This window comes from Meriones unguiculatus, chromosome 7, assembly GCF_030254825.1.
Source record: "Meriones unguiculatus strain TT.TT164.6M chromosome 7, Bangor_MerUng_6.1, whole genome shotgun sequence".
Lineage (NCBI taxonomy): Eukaryota > Metazoa > Chordata > Mammalia > Rodentia > Muridae > Meriones > Meriones unguiculatus.
Genome location: NC_083355.1, coordinates 31,759,191 through 31,786,390, shown reverse-complemented (window position 1 = coordinate 31,786,390; position 27,200 = coordinate 31,759,191). Strand labels below are relative to the sequence as shown.

Sequence of the window (27,200 nt, the reverse complement as noted above, 5' to 3'; positions counted from 1 at the left end):
GTAAAGACGGCTGTAGCACACGGCCTCCTAGGGCTCTGTGAAGATTTTTTGATAATACACTATACTCTATTTGGCTGGCCCATAGTCGCTGTCTCATAAACAGCGGATGCTAGATACCATGAGATACCTTGTCCTCGTGGCTGCCTAACCTTGTCATCCAAGGCAAATCCCCATAACTCTTCCAGAAGCTTCTCTTTGCCACCATCGTAGTTCCTACTAGACGATTGTAGCCTCCTGTCCACCCATGTGTGGACAGAATGGGGGGGCTCACAGAACTAAAAACAAAGTAAGACTAAATGAATGATTTTGAGAAAAAAAAAATTGGAGCTCCAATATTGTGCGTACATATGTAAGAGAAAACATTTGTTAAATGTGGCAGTTCCATATCCCAGGTGAGTGAAATTTTCTTTTTTTGAAAATTGTACTTGCGGATGGGCTTGGTGGTGCACCCCTTTATTTCCAGCTCTCGGGAGGCAGAGGCAGGTGGATCTCTGTGAGTTCGAGGCCAGCATGGTCTACAAAGTAAGTCCAGGACAGCCAAGGCTACACAGAGAAACCGCATCTCAAATAAATAAACAAATAAGTAAACAAATAAACAAATGAAATGCGGTGTGTGTGGGGTCTTGTTACGTAAGGCAGACTGACCTTGAATTTGATATTATCCTTCTGCTTCAGCCTCCCCAGAGAGCATTATGGGATTATAGGTGTGCCCCACCTCACCCAGTTAGAAATACTGTAATCAATTGGGTGAAGAAATTCCGAAGAGACACTTGTGTAACCTATCAGATATTGAAACAGTGCACCCCGAGCCTGGAGAGATGGCTCAGTAGTTAAGAGCTCTGTACACTCTCCCAAAGGAGCCGGGTTCAATTCCCAGCACCTACATGGCAGCTCACAACTGTCTGTAATGCGGATTCTAAGGGATGTGACACCGTTACACTAATGCACATAAAAAAATTAAAGAAATTATTAAAAAAAAAAAGAAAGAAACAGTGCACCCCAAAGAAATGGGAATTTCCCTGGAATCTCATGCTGGAAGAAACCAGACAGAGGACTCGTCTCCTGGAAAGGGGTTCCACACAGTTCTAACAGCTGGTCAGAACAGTTTGCAAGATGAGACCATCCCAAACAATGGTGGGCCAGTGATGGGCTGGGCTAGGTCTTGACGGGGTACATGGATGTGCGTTAATATACACACACATATGTATGTATGTATGTATATGTATACATGTGTGTAATAACATACATATGTATATATGCATATGTATATATGTATTTATGCATATATACTCTCCCTATATGTAGATATACATATGTATATATATATGTACATGTACATATATATATAGAGAGAGGTTTGTTTTTTGTTTTTGTTTTTTTAGGACAGGGTTTCTCTGTGTCGCCTTGGTTGTCCTGGACTCGCTTTGTAGACCAGGCTAGCCTCAAGCTCAGAGAGATCCACCTGCCTCTGCTTTCTTGAGTGCTGGGATTACAGGCATGTGCCACCGTACCCAGTTTGTTGTACGTTATTTTTGTCTTCTATTTTACCTTGGATCTCATGTCAGAACCTGGAAGATGAACTTGAGGGGTGTGCTGGGTCTCTTTGTGGCCACATTGAATATATATATATATTTTTTTCCTGCTTTTCTCTTTTAATTGGCTTGAGGACTGGTGGCTGGAGCTGACTTGGGCATGGGTTTTGACACCCAACTTTTGTAATAATAGTATATATATATTTTTTAAGTCGTGTGCCATCAAAGAATCTATGAGACTATGGGATCCTGATTTTATGTCAGGACCCTCAAATCAGGGAAGTGGGAACTGAATAGAAACGGAGCAAAACTGGAGGGAAGGAGAAAGGAAAGAGCAGTCACAGTCCACGTAATTGTAGTTTGTTGCTTTTGTTTTACTTAAACATTTTTATGTGTATCGTAGGGGGTTGGGGAATGGGAGGTCCGTGGACAATTTCGTGGAGACTTAACCAGGGTTTCAGTTCTTTTCCTGCCCGGCCATCTTTCCAACCCTGTTTTATTAGATGTTGAGACACTGCAGCCTAGGCTGGCATCGAACCCGCCGCAATCCTCCTGCCTCAGCCTCCCACGTGGCGGGAATTAGAGGCAGGAGCCATCATGTTCTGGGTCCACAGTATTTTGTTCCGTTTTGCTTTGGTTTCAAAGAGGCCAAGACCCGCCTTGTTCTGGAGGGGCAGTCGGGGAACACCTCGGTGGGGGAAGGGGGTCAGGGATAACTCGACCCCAGCGGCTCTGAAACTGCACCTGGCGGTCTTGGTCTTGTGGTCGCTCAGGCCCGCGGGAGGAGGCCATCTGGGCTTGCCGCGCGGCCCCACCTTCTGCTCCCAGCACCTCTCGCCCGGCCCCCCGGGGATCCCACGTGACTTCCTGAAAGCCCAGGGCGCCGCCCCTCCTGTCCAGTTTCGATTCCTTCTCCGCCCGCCTGCTTCCCTGAGCAGCGCGCTGTGGTGTCAGCCGCCGTCCGTTCCCGTCCTGTCGGGTGCGCCCCCCGCCCAGGAGCGCGATGGCCGAGCTCTTTCCGCTGGCCGAGGAGCTGTCGTGCTCCATCTGCCTGGAGCCCTTCAAGGAGCCCGTCACCACCCCGTGCGGCCACAACTTCTGCGGGTCGTGCCTGGATGAGACGTGGGTCGTCCAGGGGCCCCCGTACCGGTGCCCGCAGTGCCGCACCGTGTACCAGGCGCGCCCGCAGCTGCACAAGAACACGGTGCTGTGCGCGGTGGTGGAGCAGTTCCTGCAGGCCGAGCAGGCGCGGGCCCCGGTGGACGACTGGACCCCGCCCGCCCGCTCCTCCGCTTCCAGCGCAGCCAGCCAGGTGGCCTGCGACCACTGCCTGAAGGAGGTGGCGGTGATGACGTGCCTCGTGTGCATGGCCTCCTTCTGCCAGGAGCACTTGCAGCCTCACCTCGACAGCCCTGCCTTCCGGGACCACTCGCTGCAGCCACCGGTCCGGGACCTGTCGCGTCGCAAATGTCCCCAGCACAACCGCCTTCGGGAATTGTTTTGCCCCGAGCATGGCGAGTGCATCTGTCACATCTGCCTGGTAGAACACAAGACCTGCTCCCCTACGCTCCTGAGCCAGGCCAGCGCCGACCTGGAGGTAGGGAATGGCTGGTGAGGGTACAGATGACAACTCCGGGCCAGCTGAATTGTGGAAAGGGCCCACCCTCGGTATCTCTGTAGTACAGTGGGTTGTCGGAGGAGATAGGCTTTGCTGGGCCTGAGGTTCCCACCCCTGCACAAGACCTCATGGCTCCTTGGGCCGTCATCTGTGAATTGGGCATTAGGGGGCCTTCCCCACAGAGCAAGTAGAGCAAAGAGATTTTATATATGGCCTTCCCCTCATCCATTGCCTGCTTTCTCCAATCCTCTCGTGTCTGTTTTCCGTAGATGACCAAAGGTACAGGGAAGGCTGCCTGCCACTAGTCTGTGTCTGACTGTCCAGTGGCGTTTCGTCTGCTTTGAATATTAACTCTGAACCCTGGGGTCACCCCTCGGCTTCCTCCGGATCCTGGCGGCATGCAAGAGCTGTGTGCTCGTAGCTCATCCCACAAGTTCAGGAAAACGGGCCCAGAGAGGTTTGCTGGGAACCAGGCTGCTTTGACTCACAGTTTCTAGTTTCTTGTTCCCCTATAGACCAGACTGATACCCACATCTGTTGAGTCCACAGAGTGGAACATTCTTGGAGGCTTGAGCTCATGTGTAACAGAAGCCTCATGTGTAGCAGAAGCCTGTGTTGATCTGGAGAGTTCGAATGGGCAGGGAGTGTGGGCAGAGCCTGAGGAATCTCTGCTTGAGACCTGCAAGGAGAGTCGAACTGTTGCACTATGCTGGAGTCTTTTTTTTTTTTTTCCTTTGATTGAGTCTAACTATGTAGCTCAGGCTGGCTTCAAACTCACAGGGACCTGCCTGCCTCTGCTTCCCAAGTGCTGGGACTGAAGGCCTCCATCGCCGCTGTGCAGCTGGTTAATCCATTTCCCTTTGTGAGATTGAGCAGGCTTTCGGCCTCTGGACCTGGGTCCATTCTGATGAAGACAGGAAGCGGGTGGGGGGCAGGAGTTCAGGGTTCCTGAGGGCCTTCCCGGGTTGCAGTGATTTCAGAAGTTCCCGCCTTCCCCCTATGGATTCAAGGGCTGAAGCTGCCCTTCTTTGCCGCATTTGTCGAAGTATGATCAGATCCCGATTTTCTGTCAAACGTCTGGGAAGTTGAGGCCTGTCCCCGTGTTGTGAAAGGAACCGTAAGCCTGGGCGAGGCTGGCAAGCTTTGCCAGGGTGCCAGGACCAGGATTCCAGCTCCTCTCCCTCTTGCCACAGCCCTTCCCTGACTTTGCCTGGCTCTCTGGGTCTTAACCGGGTTCCTCGGGACTGTTTCCCCCCAGTCTTGGCACCTGGATCTACAGGTATATCTTCTGAGTTCACCTCTTCACCACAACCCATGTTGGTATGGACACCTCCGAGTCTAGCTATTCTAGGAGAAAGTCTGCCCATTCCTTGGGGCCTGGAGCTCTGCTTTGCCTCGGCAGAGCTGGCGGTTTGGCCTGAGGCAAGTCACTACAGATCTCTGGGTAGGTTGAGAGTCACCTGGGAAGTGCCTCGGAGGCAGGATCCAGCGCCAGGAGGCCTGGCGACAGTGAGGCTCCTACCAGCTCCTGTGCCAAGAGCTAGGTTTAAATCCTGACCCCGCTCGTAGCTTCCAGCTGCAAAATGATAAAATGGGGGACACGGTGGTGCTGGTCTCACGTTACGATGAACAATAGGTGAAACCGGTGTGGTGGCTCATGCCTGTAATTCCAGCACTTGGGAGGCTTAGGAAGATAGATGATCATGAGTCTGAGGCCAGCCCAGACTACATAGTTTGAGGTGTCAGCTACAGGGTGAGACGGTTGTCTCAGAACAACAACCACCAATGGCCATCGAGACGGCTCCGCTGGTAAAGGCTATAAGCGGGTTTGATCTCTGGGACCTGTGTGGTAGAGAGAGAACCAATTCCAGCAAGTTGTCCTCCCACTTGACATCCATATGCAAGCTATGCCTGAGGACACGAACACCAATAAATACAGGTGGTAAAAATGTTTCGAAAATAAAGAAAGAAAGTAGATGAGGTAGTCTATAAAATGCAACTTTATGCAAAATCTCTATATAGATTACTCCCATTTCTATTATTGGGCCCGGGTAGATGGGGTACTCTGTGCTCCAGGACAGCCCCAGACAGGACAAACTGTCCGGATGGTCTCTGTCTCCCTGCTGTAGTAACCTGGTTTCCGAGGAGGGCACTACTGTAAGTACATATTCACCAAGGCAGAATAAGTGGGGACAGGAGGGGCCTCCCTAGCTGGCCTGAACCTCTCTGCTTCCATTCAGCCTTCTAGCCCAGAGCTGGACTGAGCAGCCATTCCTGCTGACTTTTTAACCCCGATAGCGGGGTTCCCCCTGCCAGCCTCATGTTCGTGTCTTTTTCAGCCCAGCTGCTGCTGTTGTTTCAGTGCCAGACCCGGGCAAGCACTGCTCAGTCCTGAGCATCTTGGCTGCCAGTTTTGGGGGTGCAGACTCAGGATTCCACTCTCTTCCCCTGGAGGAAGCGGGTCCTTAGTCTGCAGTAAGCTCTCCCAAACATGGGAAGGTCCTCCGTCCTTGGTCAGTGGGCTGTTATTTATCTCCACCTAAGTCCTTGGGCTGTCCCTGTTTGGTTTGGAGTCAGGTGGAGTGGGCCCCACCCACAATGAGTGGGGTACTGTTATCTGTGTTTGACTAATGGTGGATAAATCTTTCAGTGTGCAGGGCTCATGGTGCAGTTCTGGAGGTGAGCCAGTTGCTGGCACCCGTGAGTTCTCTAGTCTCTTTTCCTGCTGTGGGAGGCAGGATCTGCCTGGGTTTGCCCTTTGACCCAGATCTATCTCCACCACCGTTGGGGCCTGGGGGAAGGGCTGGGTCACAGAGGTTGAGTCCACCATCACTGACCAGGGCTTTCTGGCTAGAGTTCATGCAGCCTCCGTCCCTGTGTCTGGCCCTTACATGTGACTGTGGATGGTTTAAATCCAGCCCCAGGGCAGGTCCAGCTCCAAGGGACTCCAATGGAGTAGAGGAAACAGGAAAGTAGAAGAGAGGGCTACTCTTTGTGTTGAGTTGCGTAGTTAGGGGAAGGAAATGGCTTTTATTTTTCATAGAGATTCCCAGCATACACAGTTTGGTCACGTGCCTAAAAGTTTAGTATCAGAACCTTAGTTGTGCCAGTTACTAACCATGTGGGTCTTGGGTGAATCACCTCCTTCCTCCATCCTTCAGTGTCCTTCTGTAAAGATCGAGTGATGTCTACTTCTAGGCATTGTTCTTGGCTTTAAGAAGTTAATGGGAGGGGCTGGAGAGATGGCTCAGAGGTTAAGAGGACTGGCTGCTCTTCCAGAGGTCCTGAGTTCAATTCCCAGCCACCACATGGTGGCTCACACCATCTATAATGAGAACTGGTGCCCTCTTCCTGTGTGCAGATGTACATGCTGACAGTACATTGTATACATAATAAATCTTAAAAAAAAAAAAAAAAGGTTAATAAGAGCTGGGCGCAATAGCACAAAGCGAGTCCAGGACAGCCAAGGCTACACAGAGAAATCCTATCTTGAAAAACAAAACAAATAAGTTAATAGGCGTCAGGTGCTGGAGAGTGTCTGGTGGGGTAAGAACTTCATATCAACCCTCATTATGGTGACGGAATATTCCTTTTCATGTCTATGTGCCACCGTTCACCCTAGCAAAGACATAGGAGACCGTTGCTTCTGGAGGTGGCTAAGAGCCAGAAGGTTTGGAATCAGCATATTTGTGCATGCCTTGCTGGATCTGAGAAGGCCTCACCTAGCTTCCTTCCACCGTCGGAAATTGCCTCTGGGAAGGACAGCCTTGAACGTTGAGCTCCTTCCTGGGCCCCTTCTCCTGGAAACTCTTACTGTTCTGTTAACTTTCCAGCATCTTGTAGCATATCTTTGCTTTGATATTTTGTCTGCTTTCATGGCTGTTTTGCTGTGGTAGGGTGAGTGAGTGACCTTACCCACCCTTACGGAAGCAGCTGTTCCAGATCGTTATGTCTCTGTGAGCTTGGCCACTCACTGTCCCCCTTGCTTGGATTTCATGAGATGTAAAATGAAGAGCAGGAAAAGAAATGCGTTAGAATAGAAGCTGACATTTAGTATGGGCCTAGACAGATCTGGGCAGTGCTCTGAGTGTGAACCTTGCATTGGTTAAGTCTTCCTGAAAGCCCCTATAGCCTCCTACCCCGTGGTGTGTGATCATGGCCAAGGAAATAGACAGAAGACACATTGCTGGGAACAGGATTTCAAACACAGCAAGTCTTAACATTTCTGTCTTGTCTCCCTAAAGAGATAAAGGGAAGCATCAAATTCAAGGGGCACAGGGTAGGCAGAAGTTACCAGTGGGATGAATGGAGAGGATGGTCCTCACTTGTGGGAGTGGAGGGGTGCCGGGACACGCAACCAAAGAGGGGCTCTCTCAGCCTGTGTGTTTCCTCTACAGAGCAAACTGAGGCACAAACTCACCATCATGTACAGTCAAATCAACGGGGCGACCAAAGCACTGGAGGACGTGAAAGCCAGGCGGCAGAACGTGCAGGTGAGTGGGTGACTCCCGGACTCCGACCCCAGCCTGGAAACAAACGCCAGACACCACTGTCCTCCAGGGACCTCAAGCAGCCTTACGGCCTGGATGTGCCTGGGAGTGTAGCCGTTTGTAGAGAACTTGTGTAGTTCGCTTGAAGCCTTTGGTGCCATCCAGACACCACAGAAACTGAGTGTGATCCAGTAGGATCAGAAGTTCAGGGTCATCTTTGGGGACATAGTGAGTTCCAGACCAGCCTGGGTGGGTGCGTGAGATGGTGACTTTTGTTTTCTTTTTGTGTTTGAGACAGGGTCTCACTGTGTAGTCCTGCCTGCCCTCACCGTGTGGACTAATCTGGCCTCGAATTCACAGAGATCTGCCTGCCTCTGCTTCCTGAGGCATTCTGGGATTAGAGGGGTGAACCCCCATGCCCAGCATGTCTAACAAACAAACAAACAGTCTTGCAAAGCATTAAAAAGGCTGCATGTCCAGGCAATAGCCTTTATAAACACAAACTAAAAACTACCTGTCAACCCAGCCTTAGGAGAATCATTAAAAAATGAAGGGTAAGGGCCCCAGAGAGGTGACTCAGTTCAGAAAGGTGATTGTGTAAGCCTGACACCCCGAGTTCAGTCCCTGGAATCCAAACAAAGGTGGAAGGAGAGAACTGACTCCACAGAGTTGAGCTCTGACCTCCAAACTTGCTTTCACCCTGGTAGTAAATAAAAAATTAAGAATGAATAAATAGGACAGACTTGGTGTTGCATGTCTTTAATTCCAGCCTTCAGGAACTAGAGAGAGGTGAGTCTCTGTTAGTTCTAGGCTCCTGGAGACTACATAGTGAGACTTGATCTAAGAAGGAGGAGGAGGAAGAGGAAGAAATAGGAAGGAGGAGGAGAAATAATAATAATAATGATGTGTCTCAGGGAGAATCCTTCCTGCCTCTTCCACTTGTAAAAGCTCAGGTCTTCCTTGTCTTGTGGCTGCCCTGTCTTTCCCTCCTGTACCTTTTCTTCCATCTATAATAAGATCGTTGCTAGCAGACTCAGGGCCCACCTGGCAAACTCAAGATGCCCTCACTTTTAATTTAAGTACATTTGCAAAGACCCTTGTGCTAACAGAGGCTAAGCTCACGGGCGCTGGGATGTGGGTGGATCTTTTGGCTGTCTGACATCAACTCGTAGGGTGTTCGGGAAAGAAACACTAAGGAGGAAGTATCATAGACCAGCATTGGATATGTTGCCATGTTAAATCAGGGGCAGATTTGTTAATCCACTTACCATTTAAAAAAAAATATTAAATTGCTTGTAGTTTTTTAAAAAGTGTGTTTTATGTGTATGGGTGTTTTGCCTCTTTGAATGTCTGTGTTCCATGTGCATGTCTGGTGCCTGTGGAGACCAAAAGAGGCGGTCAGATCCCCTGGGACTGGAGTTACAGGTAGTTATGAGCCGTCACTTGGGTCCTCAGACTCAAACTTGCACTCTCATCTCCTTGACTGAAGCTAGATTTGTTTGTTTGTTTTATTGAAAATCCAGAGCCTCCTATAAGATAGCTGGCCACCAAGGCAGAAGGTACTGAAGAGCAAGGAAGAGGCTGGCAGATCCAGGATTTCACTGGCTGTAATATATTAGGGATTTGTTGGCAGAGGGAACATTAGGTAGTAAGACAGGAGGATCTCTGTACCCCAAGGCAGCAGAAAGGGGTTTATGTGCTGTGGTTGGCAAAGGTGGCCCATGGCTACCTGGAATGTACCTAGCTTTTCGATGACGATGATGGCATGTCCTGTAGGTTTGGGGGGGTGGGCAGTGTTCAGAGTCATTTGGCACTCATGACCCAGATGCCAAAATTCATGCCAAGTTGGATCCTCAGACTTGGTCACTCTTACCTGCTTTCTCTAGTCTGTGAAAAGAGGAACAAGATCAAAAATACCGGCAACAAGCAATTTCCTCCTAAGCAATCAATGTGCATGTATCACTTCTAGCCTTGAAAGAAATTTAACCACCCTGGTCAAGCCTAGTTACAGAGGAGTCTGGGAAATGTAGTCTGAGAAGCTGAATACCCAGCTGACACTCCTGGGATGTTCTTTTACTAAAGGGAAAAGGAGGAAGTGAAAACTAAAGGACGCTGGTGTTCCCCCAAGGAGGTAGAGTGAAGAGCTGAATAGAGTTGAAGGTCGACACTCAGGGAGGCAGAGGCAGCTGGGTCTCTGTGAGTTCGAAGCCAGCCTGGTCTACAAAGAGAGTCCAGCACAGCCAAGGCTACACAGAGAAACCCTGTCTCAAAACAAAACAAAACAGTTTTTCTTTTTCTTTTATGTGCATTGGTGTTTTGCTTGCATGTATGTCTGTGTGAGGGTGTTGAACCCTGGAGTTACAGTTGTGAGCTGCTACGTAGGTGCTAGGAATTGAACCCGGGTCCTCTAGAAGGTGTTCTTAACCACTGAGCCATCTCTCTAGTCCCAAAGTGAACAGTTTTCAAAAAGTTGAATTCCACTCTCTTGGTGTACATTGCATGTTTTTTGTTTGTTGTGTTTGATTCTGGGCTGTTGAGGTTACCCAAGAAGTTTGCTCAGAAATACGACTAGGAAGCAACAGTATTTACCAGAAACATCCCAGTGAGCTGGCTCTAGTCTAATAAAAAGTATTAATGAAGTATTTTACATTCATTCTTTTTTTTTTTTTTTTTTTGTATCAAGTCTTTGACATCCAGTGTCTACTCAGAAGTTTTAACACATTTCTCTTTCCCTTTTCTTTTCTTTTTTTTTTTTTTTTGAGACAGGGTTTCTTTGTGTAGCCCTGGCTGTCCTGGAACTCCCTCTGTAGAACAACTGGCCTGGAACTCAGAGAGATCTGCTTGCCTTTGCCTCCCAGGTTCTGGGAGTAAAGGCGTGCAGAACCACTGCCCAGCTGACTTGACACATTTCAGATGCTCGGAGGTCACACATTACACTCAAAAGGAGAGTTCTAGAGAATGATCATCTTTAGGAATTTTTTTTTTTTTAAAACTGTTTCGTGTCTTCTTTTAAACTTTAACTAGGAACTGCCTCTCATTTGAGAAATTAGTATACCAAGTGCATTCCCACCTCTTGTTTTTAACAAAATCTCAATCTTTTGATTTTATTAATAAAGACTTGGGAGCCAGAAGCTGGGGTGAAAGCCTGCTAGCTCAGAGAGGCAGAGAAAGCACCCAGCTGACCTTCCTCCTTGGCCAACATCCCGGAAGGAATGACCCCTTACCCACATTGTCTTCAAACTGAATGTCCCTCCCTTCTACTTCCTGCTCGTCTCTATCCATCCTTCTGACTTCCTCTTACTCTGTTGTTTTTTCTCTGTTCACTATGTTCAGCTGGTTGCTTGTTCCTCCCCTTGACCTCTAGTTGACTTTATTTAATCTTGTTTACAATATTCAAACAGAAAGCTCTTGGATTAAAGGTGTGTGCTAGGGCTGAGCCACACCACAACAACTAGAAACGGGTTTTTCCAGGAAACAACACAATCTTGGGGTCCACAGTGTGATCAGATATTCTGCAACACAGCTCTCTGTTTCTCCCTTACCATATTTAAACCCTAATCCAGTTTCAAAGAGTAGCCACCATCTTGAATTGTTCATTCGTTTTCATATATTAGTACGTATGCTTTTTGTTTGAGTTTGGTTTTTGAGACAGGGTTTCTCTGTGTAGTCCTGGCTATCCTGGAACTCCTTCTGTAGACCAGGCCTCGAACTCAGATCCGCCTGCCTCTGCCTCCGGAGCCCTGGGATTAAAGGCGTGTGCCACCACCGCCAAGCCCTTGTGGGCGTCTTACCTGTGCTTTCTGGGGGCAGGTGCTTAGAGTACCTTTCTAAGAACTGGGGTTGCTGGGTCTTGGGGTGTGACCACCTCCAGATGGACAGGAGACTGCCAGGTAGCTGCCCGGGGTGGCAACACCCTGTGTGGTGTTCCCCTTTCACCCCAAACACACGAGTATAGCCTTATCACTTTCCCCAAACCTTGTAGGAGTCTATGAACAAAAAGTCGGAACACCTGAGACAAGAATACATGGAAATGAAGGCTCTCATCGATGCGGCAGAGACCAGTGCCACACGCAAGCTGAAGGAGGAGGAGAAGAGGGTCTGTGGGAAGTTCGACACCATCTATCAGGTTCTCCTCAAGAAGAAGAATGAGATGCAGAACCTGAAAGCCGAAGTTGAGCTCGTCCTGGCCAAAGGGGATGAGTTTGAGTTTCTGGAGGTGAGTCTTGTCAAGGGCGATGCTGTGCGTGTGTTCTGCCCAGCATCCCAGAGTCGATAGTCGTCCGGATCTCAGGGAGTCGGGGCTTTGAGGGGTCATTTGGAAATGTCCCAGAGACTTACTGCTACTTCCAGGCTCTGCAACAGCTTACCTGAAATTAGAGGTGCTTGTGTGTGTGTGTGTGTGTGTGTGTGTGTGTGTGTGTGTCCAGTCTGGCTGTCCTGGACTCCCTTAGTAGACCAGGCTGGACTCACAGAGATCCTCCTGCTTCTGCCTCCAGAGTGCTAGGATTAAAGGCCTGCACCAACATTCGGGGCAAATTTAGGGACTTTAGAGAACCTCTGATGATTCTCTCATTATTTTCCCTTGGCTCAGCATCTGGGCATGGCTTCCCACTGCAGAGAGGGCTGTATTGATTTTGGAGTGCAGGATTGTCCTCCAAGCTCACCTGGCTAGTGGCAGAACTTTGCTCGCTGGGGCTTAGACCAGGTGTACACTTTCTTGCTGGCTGTCACTGGCTGTCAGCTGAGGCCTTTTTCTAACCTGGCAGCACATGTCTCCCCAAGCCAGCAGAAACACTGCTTCCTCTAGGAAGGCCTGCACGCCTCTGTTAAGATCTCTTACCCAATTTAGTCTGGCCCTCCCAGGATCGTCGCCCTTTCGATGAATTCTTTCAGCTGGTTTGATGTCTTCTTCATTGTTTCTGCGGTTCTCTTCTGTTCCTTGTAGTTTGCTGTCAGTGATGTCCTTTCCCATCTGCCCTGTACTCTCAAGGAGATGGTTACGGAGGGTGTGGATGAGAGGAGTCTCTTGCCGGCAGTGGTGGCTCACACCTTTAATCCAAGCTCTCAGGGATGCTGAGGCAGGCGGATCTCTGTGAGTTTGAGACCATCGTGGTCTACAAAGCAAGTCCGGGACAGCCAGGGCTATCCAGAGAAATCCTGTCGGAGACTCTTGGGAGACTCTTAGTGTGTCATTCCGCCGTAGAGGCGTCTGTCTACCTGTCTTTCTGTCCTCCCTCACGTGGTCCTTGGAATTGTCTTCCTGAAACACTGTCTTCCTGCTCTGTCTGGTGCTGTGCTTCTGAGCATGGTTCACAAATGACGTCCTTGCTCTCAGGTTCCTCTCTTTGGCCATGCCTTGTGCTCTGACCGCAACAGGCACTGCACTCTTCATTCCTCAGATGAGTGGGAGCACCATGTTGGTTTCCTCTGCCCAGTGGGTTGTGTCCTTTTTCCAAGGCCCCCAGGTGACCCCTTGGCTCCCTCTGTTACGCATTATTAGTGTTGCAGATACTACAACACTAATATGCCCCCCCGGTATTTCAGATGGGGCCCCCGATCTCTGTGAACTCCTTGGTTCAGTTACCCCAAGACTCTGTGCTCAGTACAGAACTTCCTCTGTCTGGTGCCTACTGTTATCTAGGTGGAGGTTTTATGCTGTCTCTGGGAGCTCATCCCTGGGCCTAAGAGCTGCTGAGTTCTCTGAGAGAGGATTCAAAGTCCTTGTCTGAGCCCCCTTCCTCCTGGAGGACTGAGGTTAGTGAGATAACTTTTCAACTTCAGTGGCACTTCTCTCACTAGAAGGCACTTCTGGCTCAAGCTTAGGCCACAAGACATCCCTGCTCCTTGCTAGACCTTTGGTCTTGGGTGGGCCGGGGATGGTCTTGTGTCTCTTGGGAGGAAGGGAAGAGCTCCGGAGACTGTCCGTCATGTCTATGCCTCTCACTGGCACAGTTTCTGGCCCAGCTTCTGACTCGCTGTGTCTATGCCTCTTTCCCGCTTTGTAAAATAAGTGACCTGAGGCCCTTCCGGCTCCAGTTCTTTTCTGTTTTATCTTGTTTTGTTTTTTCAGAGGCAGGGTTTCTCTGTGTTGCCTTGGCTGTCCTGGACTCCACTTTGTAGACCAGGCTGGCCTTGAACTCATAGAGTTCCGCCTGCCTCTGCTTCCCAGAGTGCTGGGATTACAGGTGTGCACCACTTCCCCCCCCCCAACTCCCACCCAGCTCCAGTTCTTAAAGAAGCCCTTCAACTGCTGGTGATCTTGATCTTGTGACTGAAGCAGGCAATTGGACTCTTTGTTGACATAGGAAACATTTGTGGGGTTGATGAGGCTGGAGCTGGGGCCCTGGCTCTCTTCGAATTGCCTGTACTTAACCCCTCGGCTTGTTCCAGAAAGCTGCAAAATTGCAAGGAGTGTCAACGAAACCAGTCTACGTCCCTAAGATAGAGCTGGACCATGAGTTGATCAAGGGGGTCTACCAGAGTGCATTGGACCTCAAGACTGAGCTGAAGCACTCCCTCAAGCAGCAACAGGAGAAGAAGGCTGAGGAGACCTTTGCCTCAGGTAACAACTCACACAGGCCTTTGAGGCAGAATCTCTTCCAGGTTCAGGAATAGCCGCTCACTGACCTCTCAGGCACCAGACTCAAATCAGCAGTGGTTTATTGAACACTCAACAGAAACTGACTGCCAGGGACACAATATGATCTTGGGAGTTAGACTGTGACCTTGGCCTGCTCCTAAAACAGGTTTTTATAAGAAAAACTGCAACCAAGAAACAGATGACAAAACTATAACCAGGTGTAGGAAACAAACCACAACTAGGTAACAACCGGGTACCCAGGGATAGAAGCAACATTACATTGTTCTGGCTAGCGAGACAAAGGGTCTCTAACTGCCCTTTGATTGCTTCTGCAGTTGGGGAATTTCCTAGAGTGTCCAGGTAGCAAAGTATACAAAGTTTGAGAAATGAAACCGTAAAGACAAAATCATTGGAAGGCAGAGCCTGAAAACTTGAATATAAAATGGCTTCTGATATGCTAAGCTTATAGCTGTAGTACTGCTAAGAACCAAATAGACTCCAGGAGGGGGCTGTAGTTAAGTAAAAAGTTTAAGCTGATTACAACAAATCTTTTCTTTTTTTCTTTATTTTTTTTTTTATTTCTATTTTTTTGAGACAGGGTCTCTATTATGTAGCGCTGGCTGTCCTGGAACTTGCTATGGAAACCAAGCTGGCCTCAAACTCACAAAGATCCCCCAGCCTCTCCCTCTCAAGTGCTAAGATTAAAGGTGTGTGCCACCACACCCAGCATTGAGGAAGGATCTTGCCGAGTTGCCTAGGCGGGCCTTGAGCTTGCAATTCTCCAGCCTCAGGCTCCTAAGTAACCTGGGGTTACAGGAATAGACCATGAGACATCTTAGTTTTGTTAGGCGTCTTCTCAGTGTGTGAAAATCAATGGAACCATCACGTTTTTCTGCCAGGTGCCCTTAAAACATTCTCACTCCTTTAAAAAGAAAACACATTTATGTATGTATGTGTGTATGTATGTATGTATTATATGTGTGTGTATGTGGACATGTGCTCTATGACATAGGGTTTGGGGTCAGAGGACAACTTCTGGGAGTCAGTTTTCTCCCTCCGCTGTGTGGATCCTGGGGATTGAATTTAGGTTTGGTGTCAAGCTCCTTTACCCACAAAGCCATTTCCACTCTTTAGATATAGTAGGATCCTTTTTGGGGGGATCCTTTACATACCTGTCATTTTACTGCCCCTTGAGATTCCCTTCCATCTCCCTCACAAGGTGGTGGCCTCTGTGAAGGCTGAGGCTGTTATCAAAAGCTGTCCCACAGTGCTGAGGACAGAGCCTGCCACATCTGTAAAATCCCAGTTGAGTAACACAGGTGATAGGCCTGAACTTCACTGTGGCCAAGCCAGTGTCCTTGCAGAAGGGCTTCTGAAACAGGTAAAGGCGAGGCACCTTTGTGGAAGGTTTTGGAAGTACTTCACGTGGGGTAAATCGGTGACTGGACTGCTGAGAGAGGAAAGAAAGAACCAGTGGACAAGACACTGACCTAGGCCCAGCCTCTGCTCCACGCCAGACCCCTTGACCTCATTCAGGGGTCTCATCAGCCATCATCCAGTTGGTGTTCTCTTCCATGTTTGGCCAGAGAAACCAGAGAAGTCCCAGAGCTGGGTGCTTGTGGAAGAGGCTTTTCCCAAGCTGTGCTTTGAGCAGAGGAGAGAAGGAACAAACAGAATCGGTCCTCCTAACCCTTTATTTCTGTCTCCTGCAAGTGGCTGGATGGGACGAGCAGTGGGAGGACTGTCTGGATGGAGTTGGTGGGGAGGAGCCATGGACCCTTTTTCTCTTGCACAGGTAACGTGGGAGACCATGGTATGGATTCCCCACCCAAAACGACGCGCCCTGTGAAGAAGACCCTTCGTGAGTAGCCTCCTCTCATCTCTCTGGTGTGTTGGTGTGGTTGTGGCCGAGAGGTGTTTGGTTGAGACCATCCCAGAGGCTACTGAAGCTTCTAGACAGTCACAGCCCATCTCAAGTTTTCACAGGGGTCTCAGCTGGAGACCAGTTTGGCAACAGGCCCCATATAACAGGTGACGCAGGGCAAGGCTGGTGCTCTGCTGGGGCAGGCAGGCAAGGTGACTTCTCCCACCCTTGCTGTATGGGATCACAAAGTCACCAGGTCTGTCACGTGATTGAGAAACGTTTGTCGGATAAGGGTCCCCCTCCCCAGCCGTCTTTAGTGTGCTCTGTTGCAGCATTTCTTCCGCATCCTCCTTTTTCTTCCTTCTCTTCCTTCTTCTTCCTCTTCCTCTTTTTGTTTTTCCTCTTCTTCCTCTGCCTCTTCTTCGGTCTCCTTTTTCCTCTTCTTTCTCTTGCTCCTCCTCCTCTTCTTTTTAAATTTCTTTGTCTTTTGCCTGGTGCATGTGTGGAAGTCAAAAGTCACTGTTGGGTGTGTCAGTCCTTAGCTTCCTCTTGTTGGCCGTGGCATACGCCAGGCTTGCTGGCCTGAAAGCTTCCGGGGAACTCTGCTGTGATGGGCAGCCATCATCTTGCTGGAGGACCTGTGGGATTTCAGATGCATGCGACCCCACCTAGCATTTTCTGGGCTCTGATGATCTGAACTCGGGTCCTCCTGCTTCTGTGGTGAGTGCTTTGCCTACTGAGCCATCTCCCCAGCCCTGTGTCTCTCACTCTTTCCCCCTTTGTCCTTTCTATGCGGCCACAGCCATAGAGAATGTTTTCCTAATTGTCCTCGCCAGTGAAAATGTGATTCTACCGCATGTACAGTATATTAGTTTGTTTATAAAAAGAGTAAGCAGTACGCAGGGCATGGGGGTGCATGTCCTTTATATCTCAGCCCTCAGGAGGCAGAGGCAGGTAGATCTCTGTGAGTTCGAGGCCAGCCTGGTCTACAAAGAGAGTTCCAGGTCAGCCAAGGCTACACAGAGAAACCCTGTCTCAACTCCCCCCTTCCCTCTGCAAAAAAAAAAAAAAAAAAAGGAAAAGGAAGAAACCCACACACACACCCTAAGCATTAGCTTTTACCCCTGCCTGCTCCCCAGTGATGGTGTCACTGTGATTGGGAATGTGGACATGAGGTTGGGAGAGAATGGTATGTATGAATCTCCCCGCCCCTTGCATTTGGAAAGTAATAATTGAGCCCGTGGGATGATGACACGTGAGAGTCCCACGGGACACACTGGCTGTGAGAATGCTTTATAACCCTTCAGCAGGCAGGCTGTGACTTTTTCCCCCAAGGTTAGTATGAAATGGTATCAAGGTGCCTTGATGTTAGTGGGTGTCGGGCCGGAGAAAGGACTCTGCTTGTTTGCAATGTGTGGGTCGTCTTCAGCAAACCGCTGTTGGGGATCGGTGTCTCTGTGGACTGCAACGCTTGGTGACAGTGTGCCTGTAGCTGGAGGGGGGCTCTTGGGAAGGCAAGGATGTTTTTAAGCATTATTGTAATACTTAACCAGGCCTATTTAAACCCCAAACTTCCCATTTTTTTGCTTGCTTGTTTTTTTTTTATAGAGCTCTAATGTACCTGTAGTAAAATGCACAGACCCTAAGTGTACAGTTCTGACAAATGAGTTCCATGTTACTGTCACCCAAATCAACATAAACACTTCCCAGAAAATTCTTTCCTATTTCCTGATAGGCGGTCTATGTCCTCCCTGACCCTGTGGAGGGTTCCTATACTTGTGGACGTGTGTTATCAGCCACAATCTTAGTATTTCGAGTTACGCCATCCTCCCTTAGTTTGTATGAGTCAAGTGCGTGCTGCTGAATGTCACTATGGTCTCTTGTGTTTGGCATCATGCTTTAAAATATCTTAACCCTAAAATCTTTCTTTTTTAGAGGAAAAGAAGACCAAGAAAACCAGTAAGTTGTGCATTTGTGTATCTTTTTGTTCTCGTGACTTGTTTGAGCCTAGCGCTAACGTGGACAGCAGTAGCTGACCTGCTTTAACAAGGGTTCTGCAATGGACCCATTCTTACAAATGCACGCTGTGGAGGCTGGAGAAATAGCCCAGTGGTGAAGAGCACTGTCTGCTCTTCCAAAGGACCCCCACCCCCGGGCTCAATTCCCACTACCCACCTGGCAGCTCACGACTGTCTGTAACTCCAGTTCCAAGGGATCTGACACCTTCACACTAATGCACATAAAATTAAATAAAGTATTAAAAACAAACAAACAAACACAAAACAAATGTATGCTGTGAAGGCTGGCAGGTTTGAGCAGGGAACCAAGGCCCAGGGTAAGATGGATAAAGAGCCTTATCTGGACACACTTGTATGGCCCTGGCTGGTCAGATGTGTTTGTGGAAGTCGACAGTTCATCTTGGGAGGGAGGGAAGTCCTCTTGCCCTCTGTGACATACTGTCATTCCCTGTTTGTCCTCCCTTAGCCCCATCTGGTGCTGCTGGCCCTGGCCCCTCCTCTCCCTCATTCAACAAGTTGCCCATCTTTGGAGCTCCTGGACAGTCAGTGGATTTTAAAACAACTGTCCCTGATGGTGAGCTATAGTGGACAAGTGCCGGGAAGCGTTTACCTTTTGTTCTAAGTTTGTCTTGAATGCCACTCTCTGTTTCCTCTTCTAGCCACACCCAAAGCCAACCCCCCACAGTCAACCTCTGCAGCACTCAAGGCTAAGATACTAGAAAACTTCGTCACCAAGTCTAGAGAGGAGCTTCTGGAGTGTGAGTAGCCTGGCTCTGCGGACGGAAGAGTGGGTGGGTGGCTGCAGGCAGTCAAATGGCTAGGTGGGCGGATGGATGGACAGATGAATGGTTGGTCAATGCACCCGTGGGTGCATGGGTGGGCGAGTGAATGGATGGATGATGTGTGAGTAGATTGATGGATGGGTATGTGGAGATGAGTGGGTGGATAGATAAAATAAATATATAGGTAGACAAAACCGTAAAAGTGCAAGTACCTCGGGCCCCTGGTCATTGATTCCCTGTGTGTGGTGGGGGGGTGTTTCCTCAGATTTCGTTAAAGTCATCTTCGACTACAATACTGCCCACAACAAAGTGGCTCTGTCGGACAACTACACCACCGCATCCGTGGCTGACTCGCTTCAGCACTACCGGTCACATCCCCAGAGGTTCACCTTCTGCTCTCAGGTTCTGGGGCTGCACTGCTATAAGAAAGGCATTCACTACTGGGAGGTGGAGCTGCAGAAGAACAACTTCTGCGGTGTAGGCGTCTGCTACGGCAGCATGGAACGGCAGGGCCCCGAGAGCCGGCTGGGCCGTAACCCCAACTCGTGGTGTGTGGAGTGGTTCAATAACAAGATCTCCGCCTGGCATAACGACGTGGAGAAAACTCTGCCCCCGACCAAGGCCACTCGGGTGGGTGTGCTTCTCAACTGTGACCACGGCTTCGTCATTTTCTTTGCTGTCACTGAAAAGATCCATCTGATGTACAAGTTCAAGGTGGACTTTACCGAAGCTCTGTACCCAGCCTTCTGGGTGTTCTCCGCGGGTACCAAGCTCTCCATCTGCTCCTCCAAGTAGGCAGGTCACTAAGCCAGCCACAGACACTTGGGCTTGTTGGGGAGGGACTCTCCTTGGACAACTTGAGTGCCCAGCATGTAGAGATTGGCAGGGGAGCTGGGGAAGAGGCAAAGAGAATGAAAGGGGAGATTTGGCTCAGAAAGGGGTGGGGTAATTGTCTGTCTTGTGGGTGGGAAAGCAAATCTACCTCCTGGTGCGCCTGAGGTCAGGATGACCTCCTCCTAGTGTTCTGGGAAATCTCCGAGCTGGTCGCCATTTGGGCAGAGCTCCATTAGTGTTCTAGTTGTTTTATGGGAAGTCTGTAGCCATGTTCTTTCTCAGGTGATAGATGCCTACCCTGTTTTGCTTTCTGGGGCAGTCTTTAGACCTTTGTGTTTTGATTATTTTCTAGATTTAAAAAAAAAAAAAAAAAAGGCCAGGTATAGTGGTGCATGCCTTTAATCCCAGTATTGGGAAGCAGAAGCAGGCACATCTTTATGAGGCCAGCCTGGTCTGCACAGTGGGTTTCAGGACAGCTGAAGCTGCATAGTGTCATTCTGTCTCAAAAACCAACAAAAATCCACTTATAAGTTCAGTGTATATAGTATTCCTTTGGTGTCAAGAATTGAGCTTCATCTCGCTCTGAATTTCCATATAACCCTTTCCCGTCGGGAACCTTTTATAGATTAAGGCTTCAGGCTCTGGTCTGAATCAGCCTGTGTTGATTTTTTTGTCCAGGTAACCCAGACCTGGTTGAGATGGAAGTCTCTCTTTCCAGGGGAAATTCCTCCTGGGACATGTTGACTGTGGCCACAGTTAGAGAGGCCTTTCTTCCGATCGCCTAGGCTGGGAGTCGGGGTTGGGGAGCAGAATGCTGGCTAGATGATTGGAAGCCTAGCAGCTTTGCTCTTTCTATTATCTTGCTTTGTCAGCTGTCCTCAACAGTAATGTCGCCCTCCTGGATTGTAGATAGTGGGCTGATGGCTACCAATGCCATCATCTGCCTTCCGTGGCTACCACAGTTGAGTGGCCAGCCACGCCACAGTTTCAAACCCTGCCATCATGCGGATGGACTGTATGTGGTTGCTTCAGGAATCTTGATAGATCACCAACTGGGGTGACTACCTATGGCCTGAAGGGTCTTAGAACAGACCTGTGGGAGACAGCCATATTCCTGTTGATCCCTAGCCACAGACACAGTAGGTGTCACAGGAAGAGATGAGTCTGAGGCCTGTCACCTGCCCCATCCCTTTCTGCTGTCTTCCTCATTTGAGCCAATTCTAGATGCTCAGATAGACCAAACTACAGGTTAGGAAGACTTTTAAGGATAAGAAAAAAGAAAGCAAGTTAAGGAGGGTCCAACCAGTGGCTGTTTTCTCTGCAGTCTTTTAGACAGTGAAAATAGCCCAGGCCACTAAAGGGCAGGGATGGATGACTGGGATCTCCTACCCTCCTTCTGTCCTGATGTCAAATCCAGAAGATGTGAGGATTTGGCCTCTTGTAATAGGAGTCCAGCTCTCGCCTTCCTGAGTGGGGAGCTCCTTCTTGTAAGCATTCTTATGAAGAGAGGTCACCTTAGGGAAGGTAGGGCCCCTAGACCTTTCATATGAATGGATATTTGAGAACACATCTCAGGTCTAATATGGAATTCCAGGGCTCTTAGCATTGGCGTTCCTGACAGATGTGTGATCTATGTCCTCTCCCGGAGGAAAGTTCTGTTCACTGGGAGCATCTTTGCAGGGAACATGTCCCTGGTAGATGGTATGTGGGCTTTGAAAGGTTTGTTCCTTTGCCACACAAACTCTTGGCGATGCCTCTCTGAATTCAAAGACTTCCCCAAAGCGTCCTTGCTGTTCTTCTGAAACAAAGCCTTCTCTGAAGCCATGTCAGACTGGGGAAGCAACTAGGTTTATAGAAGTAAAATGCCAAGGGTTGACTCGGGGATCCTGCTGGGCTCTCCTGCAGAAGCGGTACTGACAGTCAAGCCTCATCCTAGGAAGTGTACAATCAGGCTAGGAAGGCGTGTGTCCCTCTGTATGAGAGCCAAGCAGGCAACCAGAGCCCAGAGCTGTGCGAGATGCCTTGGACTTGTAAGTGGAGGAGTGTCCCCTTGCTCTCTGGTACCTTACCGTTTGCAATGTTAAGAGCTTACCTTAACTGCAAGTGTTTCTGGGTTCATGTACCATGGGCTCCTAGAGAGGACAGACCTGTGTTTCCATCTCACTTAGCCTTTTGCAGAATCAGGCAGGTGGGAAGATGGAGGCTGGCTGTGTTCGCCACTCTTGTCATTCCAACATGGAAGAGATGCCTATCATGGATGACAAGGAGAACCCTGGGGCCCTGTGGACATACAGAAATTCCCAGAACCGTTGATGTAAAATACTAACCTAGATTCAGGTACTGGGGTCTGTCTCAGTCACTCTGGTGTGATAAACTAAGGGTCGAGTCTTTGTGTTATTCAGGACTCGCTGGCTAGTCTTTTTAATTACTCAGACATTGATTTTTGATCTATCACTAATATTGATATACTATCTTTTTTACACCATTGATTTAACTAATTACTGATGTTTTAGCTATAACTTCTGGAATCTCGTGTTTCAGAGGTAATTCATTATTCAGGTAATTATTACAAACAGGGTAAGGCTGGCTGTTGTACCTTATTTCGAATGAAGTGGAATTGCATTCAGCATCCCTTCTGGATTGAGGTGTGGGTAGGAAATGTCACTCGAGCTGAAATCCAGGGATGAGGTACCCACCCCTTGAAAGCTACTGCCCAGGGCTTCTGGATGCTCAGGCTTCACTGTAGACTTAACGATCCCTTGAAGCCTGCCATAGAGTACCACTGACTGCAGGGAATTTCAGATAAAGAATACTCAGAGAATGTATAGGCTTAAGATTCAAGATGGTGCAAGGGCGGAACACTGACCAAGCCCCACTTGAGAAACCAGCAAGCAGCGATGGGAACCCAGGGCTTGTCTTCTTATTCTTCCTATGGTTGCATGGGCTTGAACATTTCTATCATGAAAAGTTAAACAGTGAAATGGAAAACCGTCTGACCAGAGGTGGACCCTGTCCTTGTTGATGATCTTCTCTACAGAGGAACAGGTGTCACAGGAAGCTTAGATACTTTGTTGGCTATTAAAGAGTTATCTGGCCTTTGTCCCTGGTTCAAATGTGTGTGTGTGTGTGTGTGTGTGTTTAAGTCTTTCCCGAGAGGATGGAGTGTCATTATTTGTCTGTCCCGTGGATCACAGTGAAGTTTATGTTGAGAGAAGAGATGTCTCAGGATGATGGCTGGCCACTATAAAAACCAGCTTGGAGATCGGTAAAAAGGGTGGAGTCATTGAACTTGAAGGACCTCTGGAGGGAAGAAGAGGGAACAGGGGACTGGGGTCAGTGTGAGACTTCTGTGAATCCTGCCTGCAAATGATGGTTCAGTTCCAGCTCCAGTTGAGACCTAGTGTGACTTTCCCGCAGTTGAATACAGGGCTGTGCTTCAGGCTGATGCATTCTTGTCCTATGCAGCAGGACAGGAAAGCTCTGTGCTCCAGAACCTTCCAGAGCTTGCCCTGTCAGTATTTGACTGCTTCTGATTCTTGTTCTTTTAAATAAAGTTCAAATCGTAAAATCGGTATTGTCCCACCTTCTGTGAATTGTTAGCAAATGACCATGAGGTAGGCAGGTCACAGTGACTCCCAGGGTTCACAGGTAGTCAGCAGTGTGTGGAGCCTGAGGCCAGGCAGGGAATGGTGGGGGGGGATATATATATCCCTTAACTTGGGGCACCACATCTAACTCTTGGCGGCTGACATGCCCCCGCCCCCGTGAAGTATAGCAGCTGCTGCTGGAACAGTGGGACCCGCAAGGACAGGCAGCCTGTCACATCAAAACAAACTGCTTGCTTAAACGAACCACTTCCTCTTCCTGAGAATACCCACAAAGTCAGAGACGCTTCGGACATGCCACTTCCATCTGTCCCGCCCAGGGCACCGCCATTCAGATCAAACTCAGAATGGTAATTCACTCATGGCAAGCCACGTGTGTGAGTGTGGAAAGTGTCCATGCAAGTGTATGTGCGCCCTGAAGTCCAGAAGCAGACTGGGGTCCCCTGGGGCGCTGGGTGGTTATAAACCCCGCTACATGAGTACTGGGAAGAGGAGAAAACCCCACCGCTGAGTTAGCGAAGTCAGTCCTGTTCCTCCTGGAAACAGAATCTTATTTAGTTCAGGCTTGATTTGCTATGTAGCTGAGCGTGACCTTACACTCCCGGTCTTCCTGCTTCCACCTCCCAAATTCTGGGAAGAGTTTTAAAGTTACCTGTGGTCTATTTGAGTGACCCCCTGGTCGAGACTGTTATAGAGGAAAGAAAATGTATATTAAAATGAATGTCGAAGTTAGCATTACAGCGTCTGGGAACACAGAGGAAAGGTGAATGAGAAGGCTTGCAGCTGGGTAGGGGACAGCCCAGCTGATGGGATAAGAGGAAGGGCAGGCTTGGGAGGGGGGGAGGCTCAGAGGGACAACAAGCTTGGTCTTGGCTGGCTCCAGCTGCCTGGGGAAGCCTCACAACATGCGCAAGGCAGTTCTGCCCTTTTACGTATTCTCCTAAGACTTGGAATTGCAACAGACAACTGTAAGTAAGAAAGCCTTCTAAGTAAGCCTCCACCTATTCCAGGAAGATCCCCCCAGAGAGGAGTTCAATAAGAAAAAGACAAGGAAAGCTACAGGCACGTCTGGGGACCTTTGCCCCCTGGTGGTCAGAAAGGTTAAGCATCTTTGGTTAGACATCCTTCCAGCCATGGGTGGGTTGTTTTTGTGGTACTAAGAACTAATGTAGGCATTTACCTACGTCCGTTGTCGTCTAATTTACACTGTGGTCTTGATACACGTTCTCTTCTGTAGAGACCGTGGGAGGAAATACTCTCAAAAGGGAGATCTGGTTCACTGTAATTTCGGACAGAAAAAAAGGGTCCGCATGAGTATGCCACCCACCTCATAAATATTCATAAGATCTTTTTTAACGGGCTGGCAGAATGGCTCAGAGGGTGAGAGTTCCTGCTTTTCAAGCCTAAATGGCCGGAGTCCAGTCCCTGGGAGCCGTGAGGCGGAAGGAGAGAGCTGCCTTCCCCCAAGTTCATCCTCTGACCTCTGCACGTGCACCCGCACACGCAAAATGAATACACCGATGTCAAAAACATCTTTAACAGCAGAGCCAACTGAGCTGCTTCCCACCTTCAGGCAGCCCACTCCAGTCCCCGGAAGTGTTTGCTTTAGCCTAACTTTGCTTGTGATACTTTACTTTGGTTCACAGGATGGGAGAGCTTGCCCCTCTTACAGAAAGCCAGAGTTCAGTCCTCGCACCCACATGGGCTCACAAACACCAGTAACTCCAGTTCCAAGGGATCCAACTATCTCCTCCCCCCTTCCCCCCCCCCCCGCCGTGTGTGCAAACATGTCTGTGTAAACTCATGGTGCTCATATACTCACTCAGGCACCCACACATATACACAAAAAAATAACCTTAAAAACAAGAAAAGCTTTTAAGCGCAGACCTTAGTAGGGAGAAGGGTGCTTTAAAAAAAGAACAGTCCACACCCAAGGCATGGGTGTGAGCTTCTCAAGAGAGACCTGTTCTTGCGTGTCAGTGATAGCCAAGCATACTGTTTCGGTGATTTCAGAAGTTGTATTCTTCTTGCCTCAACTTCCCAAGTGTTGGGACTATAGGTGCATGCCACTTGTGGTGGTTTGAATAACGATGGCCCCCACAGGCTCATTTATTTGAATGTTTGTCACTAGGGAGTGGAGCTGTATGAACAGGTCAGAAGGATGAACAGGCACGACCTTGTTGGAGGAAGAGTGTCACCGAAGGGAGGGCTTTGAGGTTTCAAAAGTGCACATCAGGGTCTTTTGCACTCTCTCTCTTCTTCCCTCCCTCATCCTTCTTCCTCTCTCTCTGTCTCTCTGCTGGCTCAGGATATAACTAAGCTACTGCTCCCGGGCCATGCTCCCTGCCATGACAATATGACAAAAACGGACTAGTCCTCTGAACCTGTAAGCAAGCCCCCAAATAAATGTTTTCTTTTGTAAGAGTTGCCTTGGTGATGGTGTCTCTTCACAGCAGTAGGACACTGACCGAGACACCATTCTACTTACCGGCAAAGTGCCAAGGCAATTCGGGGCATCACGTGGTCGGGGTCAGGCATAAGTGTCTGTATCTTCTTTGTGACCTCTCTCTCACCTCTTCTGAAGCCGCTTGTATTGAGCTCTGAGAGGATCCCTACCAATGATCTCATCTAGTTTCTAAAAGCACTATTTAATTTATAATTTTATGTGTATGGCTGTTTGCCTAAATGTACGAATAGACAGCGTATGTCTGCCTGGTGTCCACAGAGGGAAGGAGAGGGCATCGGATCCCTTAGAATTGGAGTTATGGACTCTGGTGAGCCACCATGTGCATCCTGGGAACCGAACTCAGGGTCTCCGCTAGTACTATTAACTGAACCATAAAAAAAAAAAAACAAAAAACAAAGAACAAACTATTTAAGTCCCTACCCTCTTAATAACACACAGTGGAGACTAAAAAACCCATATTCAAACTACAGTAGCAGAAACAGAGAGCCGACCTCCGACCTTGTGCAGGTTTCATGCTGTCTTCCACAAGGCCACACCTATGCATACACACACATCAATAATAATGTAGCTTAAAAAGCACGGAAGCTAAGTCTATACAAACATAAGAGTTAATCAGTGATTCTTTTTTTTTTTTTTCTTTTCGTTTCCACGTGGGAGGTTTATTAAGGGAAGAGAGAAAGGGAAAGGGGGGGCGCCCCAGAGAGAGAGAGGGAAAGTAAGGGAGTAAGAGAGAGAGCTCAAGAGAGCAAGAGAATCAGTGATTCTTAACAAAAAAAAAAAAAAAAGGAAAAATAGACTGATTTGGAGCACTGGCTCAGTGGCTAAGCGTGTTAGCTCAATCCCGAGGGTGAGAGTTTGGTTTTCAGCACCCAGGTTGGGCAGCTCACAAAAGCCAGTAACTCCAGCTCTAAGGAATCTAAAGCCCTCGTCTGGCTTCACAGGGCACTTGGGCTAACACTCGCACAGATGTGCAAGCACATAATAAAATATGTTACTATAATAAATTATCTCTTAATTTTTTTTTTAAAGATAGAAGATTGAGAGCAGTTTTGGCTGTGTTTTACACACACACACACACATCTAAATTTACTAAAGAAGGAGGAAGTATCTACTGTGCAGTCTTTCATAGACTAACTCTCCAAGAAATGTAAACACAAAGGTTGGCCTGCTCTTGGATGGTTGTGGTTTCTGCGTATCTTTGAACCTTTGTCCTGTGAACTCAATGGCACCTGCTGGGTGGGTCGGTTTCTACTTCTCTATTTCTTTCTTTTTTTTTCCCCCCAACAAATGACAATATTTTTAATTTTTTTTTTATATTAGTCACAGGTTGTTTACTTTGTATCCCAGCCGTAGCCTCCTCCCTCCTTCCCTCCCAACCCCACCCTCCCCCCTCCTTCTCTATTTCTTCCT

The 27,200-nt window shown here is 48.7% G+C and overlaps 1 protein-coding gene across 2 annotated transcripts; it reads left to right on the top strand.

The window, feature by feature from the left end:
- The first annotated feature begins 2,425 nt into the window (after positions 1-2,425).
- Trim25 (tripartite motif containing 25) lies at positions 2,426-23,290 on the top strand. Of its 2 annotated transcripts, XM_021648806.2 has the most exons (9): positions 2,426-3,129; positions 7,548-7,643; positions 11,623-11,856; positions 14,031-14,202; positions 16,016-16,081; positions 18,020-18,043; positions 18,569-18,676; positions 18,762-18,860; positions 19,150-23,290. In XM_021648806.2, exons 1-9 carry the CDS (start codon positions 2,536-2,538, stop codon positions 19,677-19,679), a joined length of 1,923 nt encoding a protein of 640 aa, XP_021504481.1. In that variant the 5' UTR covers positions 2,426-2,535; the 3' UTR covers positions 19,680-23,290. The 2 variants fall into 2 exon arrangements, with proteins under 2 accessions (XP_021504481.1, XP_021504482.1); XM_021648807.2 differs by lacking the exon at positions 18,569-18,676.
- Positions 23,291-27,200: the final 3,910 nt, after the last annotated feature.

Excerpts from the sequence above, each read along its gene's own strand:
- Trim25 (XM_021648806.2), top strand. The coding sequence starts at position 2,536 with ATGGCCGAGCTCTTTCCGCTGGCCGAGGAGCTGTCGTGCTCCATCTGC. Across the intron at positions 3,130-7,547 it reads AGGCCAGCGCCGACCTGGAG|AGCAAACTGAGGCACAAACT; the intron begins GTAGGGAATGGC and ends TTTCCTCTACAG. Across the intron at positions 18,677-18,761 it reads TAAAACAACTGTCCCTGATG|CCACACCCAAAGCCAACCCC; the intron begins GTGAGCTATAGT and ends TTCCTCTTCTAG.